Source organism: Ipomoea triloba, chromosome 4 (assembly GCF_003576645.1).
Source record: "Ipomoea triloba cultivar NCNSP0323 chromosome 4, ASM357664v1".
In the NCBI taxonomy this organism is placed as follows: Eukaryota; Viridiplantae; Streptophyta; class Magnoliopsida; order Solanales; family Convolvulaceae; genus Ipomoea; species Ipomoea triloba.
Window position 1 is genome coordinate 233,601 of NC_044919.1, and position 10,107 is coordinate 243,707.

At 37.7% G+C, this 10,107-nt stretch overlaps 2 protein-coding genes across 2 annotated transcripts; both read right to left on the reverse strand.

The window, feature by feature from the left end:
• Nucleotides 1-12: 12 nt before the first annotated feature.
• LOC116015380 (protein trichome birefringence-like 25) lies at nt 13-2,428 on the reverse strand. Its single transcript, XM_031255422.1, has 3 exons — nt 2,013-2,428; nt 1,477-1,754; nt 13-1,029 (listed from the first exon to the last, which is right to left on the reverse strand). The coding sequence occupies exons 1-3, from the start codon at nt 2,254-2,256 to the stop codon at nt 247-249; spliced, it is 1,305 nt and encodes a 434-aa protein (XP_031111282.1). The 5' UTR covers nt 2,257-2,428; the 3' UTR covers nt 13-246.
• A 1,125-nt stretch (nt 2,429-3,553) lies between these two features.
• LOC116016399 lies at nt 3,554-8,018 on the reverse strand. The gene is made up of 6 exons (XM_031256642.1): nt 7,909-8,018; nt 7,632-7,767; nt 4,974-7,452; nt 4,754-4,814; nt 4,439-4,662; nt 3,554-3,912 (listed from the first exon to the last, which is right to left on the reverse strand). Exons 2-6 carry the CDS (start codon nt 7,744-7,746, stop codon nt 3,858-3,860), a joined length of 2,934 nt encoding a protein of 977 aa, XP_031112502.1. The 5' UTR covers nt 7,747-7,767; nt 7,909-8,018; the 3' UTR covers nt 3,554-3,857.
• Nucleotides 8,019-10,107: the final 2,089 nt, after the last annotated feature.

Here is a 10,107-nt window from a genome sequence, read left to right on the forward strand (position 1 = left end):
AAAAAAAAAAAAAAAAAAAAAAACATTTTGATTGATTTATTTACACCCGAAGCAATGCTACAATAATCAATCACATCTTTCTTCATCTCTGTGCTCTGCAGCGATATGATGTGCTGCAATTCTGCAAAGCCATTTTAAATGAACAGATAGATCAAATTAACCATGAATTTTCCTGTTAGGAAAATCAAGCTAAGAATATCATCAAAACTGGGAAATTTTTTTTGCTATATATATACTTGTATCTCCTTAAGGATGGAGAAGCATTGCCATCATCAAATCATTCCAAGAATCTATAGGACCAGGCAGGCACCAGTGCAGACAATCATTCTGAACCTTAACCCCCTTGTCTTTTCCAGCTAATGGATGGAACTGCCTGTAGATTCCTGGGTGTCCATCCGGCCTCAGAAGGGAAACATAAGTAGTGTCAAACAGTTTTAAGGATAATCCCTTCTCCCGATCTGATCCCACTGCCGATGCCTTCTCAAATTCTTCCAGTTCAATTCTGCGCATTAGCTCGTCTGTACTATCTATTTCAGCCTCGCCTTCTTTAAACGGCCTCGTTCTGTTGCAATAACCTCCAGTGTTCCATTCTCCATTCTCAAAGTGGGATGGTGTTGTGGTTCTGAAGAATGTGTATACCTTTCGCTTCGAGCTAGCAATGTACCCGAGAGTCGAATTCATTGCTCTGCGATAAGCAAAGTCCAATCCTACCTCTGTTATGTTCTTCCCGGGACAGCTGTGGCACCCCACAATCACACCATTCTCATAGTAAATCGCGGGCTTCATGTACCATTTTCCCCCGGCAACAACAGCATAATCAAAATTCTTGAACTGTTCTGTCCATACCTCGTCAAGTTTGTCAAGATGGAGTTGGACTATATCCGTGGATACTCCATTATCGTCTTCAAATATCGTGGCTTTTGCGAGATATGGAGACCAAACCACTGACAGAGTGAAGTCATTTGCAGGAAAATACCATCTTCTGCTTTTGTATTGCTCATCATGGTAGACCTCTTCAACTTTTTCCTCCTGCAAAACAAAGTTAATTCTTCGAATAAGAGTCAAACTCTTCGGGCACCAGAAATCAAAGGGAAATCTGTTTACTACACTCAAAAAGATTCTCCAACTGTTGCAGACAAGCTGACAAAGACCAATCACCAGACAAATTATTGTCGTCCTACTATATAACTTTAGCAAAGCAACAAGAAAACATCCATTTTTACTTCTCACAAGTGAAAGTAAGCAGGTAGCTGTAAAGAGAAGATATAACACATTCACAGCACATGCAGTGTCACACAAAAGCAATGAAACCATTCAAACACAAGTACAGAACATCCAACAAACACAAATAGATCAGATCAGAAGCAGCTGGAAAGTACAGTTGACAGTAATTAATTATACTATTCTCAAACAGTTCATATATATCAGACCGGTTAAGTTTAATTTCATCTTTCAAGATAATCTGAGTTAGCTTACCTGTGAGAGAATGCAAAGCAGTGACTGAACATGGTTCCGCATAATCGAATCCCCAATAAAAGCCATTGATTTGTTCTTCATGAAATTGAGGAACTTCCGTGGATTAAACCTTGGAAGTTCACAGTCTCTGGGTTTCCACCGCCAGTATATATAATCTGTATCAGGCCGCCCATTGCTCATACAGTTTTGGTGGGTTTGTATTGAATTGCAGGTTTCATTAGTGTAAAATGGACCCCTAGAATCTGGAACCCAATCTCCCACAAACAAATCACATTTTACTGCAACAAAAAATCATCTGATTCAGCATCTTCCCAACATGAAAATTTCTCAATAACCCCCCAAAATAACCCATTTTTCTAGCCATCTCAACAATAATATTCAAAAAAATGAGAAAATATAGATTGATACACACCAAAAAGACAACACAGATGGATCAAGATGCAATCTTTATAACATATTCATGTTCAAGATGCAATCTTTATCACATAGTGCATTCATGCATGGCCTAAAAAGTTACAAGATTTTAATGAACTAACCAATCTCAGAACTCTGGTCCTCATCAACATTCTCCAGAAGCTCATCACTGGAAACCGGCAGCGGCAATGTCTCGTCGGCGGCGACGGACGCAGAGTCGGTGGCGACCAGAACAGTGGAGAACTGCACAGAATTAGAGAGGAGCAAACGATAGGCAAGTCCCACCAGCATAAGACAAACTGCAAACTTGACAAAACCCCATGAGAATTGCTTGTTGCCCACACTGTTATTCATCATGGCCTTCATTCTACCTAATTTTGCTCTGGGCTCATGAACTAAGCTGCGCGCCCACAACTCAATTGAGGAATATAGAACAAGAAAAGGAAAAGGATGATGGATTAATGATGATCTGGCTCATTAATAAAAAGTTTAATTAACTCAAATGCATTCTTCTTCATGATTTCTATACTGTTAGCAGCGGTGGGAATGGGGTAACATCAGAACAGCTGGAGGCTTGAGCTAATGGCTGCATTCAAGAATAATAATGGTACCATATTAAAATATTAAAAAAAAAAATTAAAATAAAAGCTGGACCTCCATTGCTTTTATTTCTGTGTCCTTTTGTGGATATGTTTGTTGGAAGATAAACAAATAATTTTAAATTTTAATAATATATTATTAATGTATAAATATATTTATAGATTCGAATCCACACACCATTTGTCAATTGTCACCATTCACCAAAGCATTATTTTGCACAATTTATAAGATTTTATTTTTAAAAAATAAAATTTCTGACTTTAATTCCACAATAATATAAGGCAATAAAGCTGAATTGAAGGTAGCAGCTTTAATTTAGTCCCACAAGAAGGTGAAATGGGCCCATGCCTTCTTCAATCTGATGATGGCAGCTGCATTTTCTCTGCCTGCATTATTATTATTATTATTTTACTTTTTTCAAAAAAAAATTATCTTTCATCATTCAAGTGTCTATAAATATGAATAACTGAACAAAACTGAAATTTAAGGTAGGATGCATTTATAAAACCAATTTCTCTGTCAAACATTCTCAGCTTCAGCATATAAATCCAAGAACATGGTAGTTCTATCGTCTCTGTACTTGGAACCCAATACATACAAAATTCCCTATATACTCATATATGGTATACTGAATAATGAATTTCTTGAAAAATGACAAAATAACTAAATGGTAACTGCAAGTATAGACTAATTAAACAGACTTTATTCTAAACTTTTTATAAGGCATTTTTATTTTTTAAAAAAATTCTCTCGATCTCATTTTCAAGTTCAATCGACTCGATGATACTGAGAGTTGAAGATTTTTTTATTGGGTTATAATGGAAACATGAGAGACTGACTTGATAATATTACTATTTCATAGGGATACATGAATCCTTGAAAATGTTAGAAATAATCAGTAATGAAATATTTTTATTGTTTTAAAAATGGAACATGATTTCTCCACCTACTATACAGACCTGGCAACAAAATTATGAAAGCATATTCCCACATTCCTATCATTAGTCAACTTGTTAGGCCTCATTTCAGTTTCAGACATCATTAAAGAGTATGAAGTGAGAAGTTTGAGACAAATAATAATTAACTAGGGAAAGACTAAAATATGTTTTATAAAGAATCACAATGGGAAATGTCTGCCATAGAGGGTGCAAGCACATGAATCACTATTATATGTACCACTAAAATGCAGATTAGGTACAACCAAAGCAACCTAGATTTTAGATTTTACATATATGGTGCCATGCTAGACTCAAAGCTCATATAGATTCCCCATTCCATTTTAGGCCTGCAGGATTTATGGACCAAGATGACAACATCTTCTGTGGAGCAATGAAACATCGATAAACGTTGTTTCTGCATACACATAATCATGCTGCTCTCTTTGGAACTTTCATGCCAAATCCACGCTTCATTCTCTCAACTCTGTACAAAGGTTTTAGCACAAATTCAGATCATGTTACTTGGTGATTAAAAGATATTGTAAAAAGTCTTCTCAATGGAAAACGTTAGCTGCAGAGTCAAGAATGATTCCATAATACTTAATATCACAAGTACATACTATATCCAATTATCCACTAATAATATGTAGAAAATTGTCAGTGCAAAATCTTTTAAGAGCAACATCAAAAGTTTAAGAAGATCCAGTGAAGTTTAGTCATTCTAAAAGAGGTTCTAGAATGTTGCTCTTCCACGGACTCTTGGACCTCAGTTGATTTAAGCAAATATTCAATCAACAAGCATGGTAACTTTGGATAAAAGAATGGACATGGAAAATTGGAAATGGGTGAAAGTTTATGAAAGGTGCTGTTTCTGTCAAGTAGCTGCATCGTTGCTAACATAGATTTAACTTAATGGCTGACCACATTTGAATTCGACAAGTTATTAGATAAGGTCACAATCCAATATTTTGATAATTTAAGCAAAGGCATATTAGAGAATAGTTTCTTACGTTGGAGCAAGTTTGCCCAGGCTATCTAGCTCTTCACCAGTATCCTCGTCAAGGACTCTGCCCGAAATTTCAACGATATAAGATCTATCTCTCTCAGATGAGAGCCCTCTGCTGCATAGTAATTGCAGATCTTTGTTATGAAGCTCTCTCCCATTCACAAACACACCAGTGTTTCCACCAGCACAATTTTCAGGCATGGGATAGTTAAATTCTTCAATAAATGGCTGCAAGGAAATAGGCATATTCATTAGAATGCAAAGGATGTAAGTTACATAACAACTGACTACATGTCACCCTTGGAATGGTAAATCTTACCGGAACTATGCCTAGGCAAGGACCTCCCATCACTCCCCAAAATCCAGCCCGGAAGTCATACCTGAGTCATAATTCATTTTAAGATTGTGAGCAAGAAATGTATTAGCACTTGAATTAGTCTCTCTTTTTTTTTCCTTCTTTTAAAAAGTTTGGATTTTGGAAAACACGAATTTTATATTCAGTTTAAGAGGAAAGCAGGATAATTAATGAAGTTACTCACCAGTAATGTCCAGGGTTTATTTTTCCAGCTACCCTTTCAGCTTTTTTAATAAGCTGATCCGGTATAAGATGCCCATTCACTGTAACATTGCTCCTTTCCTCACCAGCAACATGCTTGGATTTAAAGCTTCTCTTTGCAATGCCAGCAAAAAATGATTCAGTGGTTTTATTGGAATTTAGCCGATCTCCTTTGCTTGATTCACCTGACTCTAAAGATGACCCAGTGTTAGCATACTCATTGGATGATATATCCATCTCAGTTGCCACTGATACATCCTTCATGGAAGTTTGACGTGAAGAATTCTTCTTTAACATCATTTTATCTGGGCTTGATCGCCCGCTTAGGTTTCCATTTTCAAAGCGGTTTGCAGTGTTATACTTAGTTGAGTAATCAAAATGATCCTGCAATGGTGATCCTGCAGGTGGTGGAGACACTTTGTCCTTCATGGGCAACTCAACAGGGTTGGAATTTATTGCTGTAGCAGCCGAGGCAACAAGGTTGCCCTCCTCTGCTGACATTGAGGAAGATTTAGAACGATGGCTCCTCACCTCCATGGACTTGACAGAACTTGCCTGCCCTGCTGAAAGCGATCTGTGCTCTTCATCCATTGCATGGAAATCGTATCTGGAATTGTCAAAATCTTCAGAGGAAAAAATCGTACTGGGTTGGTTTATGTGACCATGGGAGTAACTACTTTCCTGTGTCAAATTATCATCCGTGGTAAACATCTCACCATTTTTCTTCACTTGTTCACGAACAGAAATGAGTCTCTTGTTAGCAACTGCAAAAACCATAATACTAGAGCATGCCCCACATTTCATTTTCCTTTGTTTTCTATCCCCAAGAAAAGCTCTCTTAGGCAAATGAAGCAACTCCAAACAATTGTGGCATGTCAAGAATGGTGCACCGCCAGCTACGGGGCGGCAACGGTGTCCACTTGAAGGTGGCTGCAACCCAGGAGGTCGTCGACGAACTAGAACACCCACATCAGAATTTAAGTCACCAGGCCATCTTCTCTGTGATTGAGGATTTTGTGTCTTCATAGGGAGAGCGCTGGGAATTCTAGGATCATAATCCTGTGGACCAAATCTGCCTGGATTTTCATGGTGATAAAAAATGGGATTCCCGGGGACATTAGAGAACCTGCCATCACCAAAGGCAGTTGGAAGAGCCTGGACGAGGTTTTGATTTGTTTTATAGCAATGGAAGCAAATGCAGGATGGATGATGACGATTTACATGAGGTGCATAAGGTTGAAGGTGATCAATAATCTCATTATTAGGGTAATGGCCAGCAATATGGGGATGAGATGGGTGCTGCTGGAACTGACCAGGGATGGTTTGATACGGATCTGTCCTTAGCCTTTGGGACCTAAGAGGGTCCCCAAATAGTTGTGGATGACTTGAAGTATGCCCGGGTGGATAAAAACCATGGCCACCCAAGACAAGAGATGGCTCTTGATAGTGATTCGGGAGAGGAGGTCTTGTGGCAGCTTGATTAGAAACAGGATAATGCATTGAGCCTCTATTAACGACCCTCGAAGAGCCATCAGGAAACCAATCATGGGAATCACCATAGGGATCCTGATTAATAATCTTCCTATCGAGAGGGAACTTATCCTTTGGATTATCAATCACTTCACAAGGTCGAGTCAATTGCTCCTTCAGCTCATCCAACTTTCTCAAGAGCTCAGCTCTTTCATCTTCACTATACTCGGCCTTAGCAAACCCACTAGAAGAACTTTCCTCACTGTTCCCACTCCTCAGTGGCGGTTGATACCCATAACTAGACCCCACCTGGTAACTGGATGAAGCATCTGCTGAATTATTTGAAACTGCATACATCGAACCATCAATACCAATACCAATTCTTCGGCCTCTCTGGGAAACCTCTGCATTCCTTGCCTCCCCACTTCTCCAATCTGGAATACGAACTGGTCTTTGCAAATTCATTTCATTTGCATATTGGACGGTGGAATTCTGAAACTGTTTCATAGTTCTTTCTTGACTTTGCTCATCACCTGTCTCATACATCTCCATATCATCAACTCTTCGGCGTCTATGGAAAGCCTCTGCTGCCTTACTAGTCTCCCCACTTCTCCAATTCGGGATTTCTTCCAGATTTGGCAACCCATTTTCACTTTCACTTTCACATTCAGGAACGAACTTCTGAAGCTGTTCCACAATTTTTTCTTGACTATGTTCATCTATAATCTCACACAACTCTGCATCATCATCATCCTCTAGCACCCATTTATCAGACTTACTTGTCAGATTAGACCTGTAATTTTCAACGCTATCACGCAAAATCCCCCTCCTCTCATCATCTATGCTACAAGAACTACTAGCATTTGACTTCACATCATTCTCAGAACCATCACTCAAGTTCATCACTTTCTCAAATTTCTCAGAAACCCCTACTGCCCTTTCTTCATCAGACTTGTCAGAAAATGTCTCCAACTCTCCATTTTCATTCTTAGCTGTATATTTCACGCCAAAACAAAAGCCAAAAAAAAATAAAATTGATCTTTCAATTTCAAGAATATAAATAAAGTTCCCATTTTGAAATAGTCTTTTGGGGCTTTCTTAGAAGCAAACAAAAAATACTCACAAGCAAGAGAAACTGGAAAAGGGAAAAGGCAAAAGGTTATAACTTTACCTCGTAAAACAGCACCACATCCACCACACTGGTAAACAGAGAAATCAGTGACCTCCGGAAGCAAATTTTCGCACTTGGGGCAACGAACAAGTCGAACTTTTGGAGGCTCAGACATCTTCAAAGAAGCTCAACCAATCTTGAAAACCAGTCATACAAAAACAAATAAATAACTACCACCACGCCATATAATCAATTTACAAGTTATTAAAATCTAAAATGGATATCTCAGACTGAGGGAGGAGAGAGGGTGCAGAAACATCAACTGCGATATCCGTACATTCAATGAATACAATTCTTTTGTTTGTTTATGGATGACCGGAGCCCAGAGGACGAAGACTCGGTGATAATGAAATATAAAACCAAGTCTTCTCAAAACACGAATGAATCTGTTTGCCCACAAAGGTTATATCCAATGGCCCTATATTCTATATAGAGTAATTTTACTTGCAGTGGACCACTTAGTCACCCGTCACTGTTGTAAGTTAAGCACGTTTAAAATTAATTAGTAATAAATAGATGACATTAATCATTTAATCAACATTTTATATAACAGCGTCACATCAAATTAAATAGGAGCTTAATTCGACCAACTCAACTGACACTTAACATGTACTCTCATTTTATTTAATTGTTTGTTACATATTTTTAACATGATGCACCATTTACAATAGTTTAATACTTGAATATCTCAATTCACATACTAATCACTTCAATTTATTAGTTATAGGCTTATATTCATATTATTTTTCATTTTTGTTAGTTGTTTTTCTCTATTTTCAAAATTCTTTTAAATTTTTTATTTTCAATTTAATAGTAGGTCCGTGGTGTGTGACTATTTGGGCAGGATCACGTGTTATGGACTACTATTGAAGAAAACAAACAAATATGGTTTAAGAAAAAAAAAAATCAAAGTATTGACATTTGTAATAATTAAATTAAAAAAAAAAAAAGGCAAAACCAAAGCAAAAAATCTAGGACGTTACGTTTATGGATGGTAGCTGGGAACTTAATTCGCTTCATTTTTTAGACTTTTCCCAACCAGTCACACCTACCCATCGCCTTTAACGTAAATTTCTTTCTTTTTCTTTGAATTTGTCTTCTTTGTTCTTTAAAGTGGTTATATGCCAGACAGCTTGTAGTTTAATGGGCACCTATATGACCAAATCCCATATAATACATAATAATAAAGTTGAAAATACTAAAAAAAAAAGTGATTACATTTTTAAATCTTATACTACGTACTTTTTTTTTAATTAATAGAAGGTCAAGTCCACTGACATTAAAAAAAAAAAGTGACACCCTATTCTAATTTCACGATTGATAGGCAAATCTTACACTTTTTTTTTTTAAATATTATTTGCTCATCATTACAATTATTGATGACTATAAATCTCTCTAACTTTTTCTTGTTTATTTTACCTTTCCCTCATTTTAAAAATAAAATAAAAATTCTTGAGATATAATAAAAACGAACGTGAAACCTATTATTTATAACCAACGAAAAAATATCTAATACTTAGATTATCAAAGTTATGTAATATAGGATAACTTGAATACCACCTTATGATTTCAAAATGACTAATGAAAGTTATCAATTACGCTTGATGACTCCACAAAATAACTTGTGTAATATAAATTAGTTTATATTATCATTTGCCGACTAGATTTTGACCAATTTTACTGACAAAATCTATCAAAAAATTGTGGGCCTTTGGATATATTTATGTATTTTGCATTTTAATACTTGGGGCTCTTACTTTTCGTTGTCTTGATTAATCCACTCACTATTTTGGACATTATTGCATACTGCGTGATAGCGTTAATGTAAACGGGGTCTACGATTACGCTACGAATACGTGTGCTACGGGTGGTGAAGGATGTCGCTCGGTGGGTCACCGGCCGACGACTGAACGGTTCGAAGCTATATCGCTCTACGAGTGACGAACAGTAATAAAAAGTAAGCAAGAGAAAGATGATGATCAAATCGCAAGTGTATTAGTCTAGTACTGATGAGTTCTCAATCTCCCAAATGAGGGGTGTGATCCCCCTATTTATACTAAGCAGGTCACGTGAGTACTCAACGGATGACATGCGGATGGTCTGACGTGTCATGTCGGCATTGGTTACCTTGAACAGTCGCTCTGCAGGATCTCCGTGACGTGCTCGAGGTGGCAGAGCAATTACTCACAAAATGCCATCACTTGTCGCCTCGAGCATTGCAAACGATTAGAATCTTCGGGGAGCTCAAATGATTCCTATAATTCGGAATCTCCTAGCTCCTTAGTAGGCTGCCCGTAGGGTGGCAATAAGTCGCCCGTAGGATGATAATAGGCCGACCGAGTGGTTGTTGACGGAGTGTAGAGTGGTTGATGCGGACCGACCGAGTGGTTGTCGACGGAGTGTAGAGTGGTGGATGCGGACCGACCGAGTGGTTGTCGACGGAGTGTAGAGTGGTGGATGCGGACCGACCGAGTGG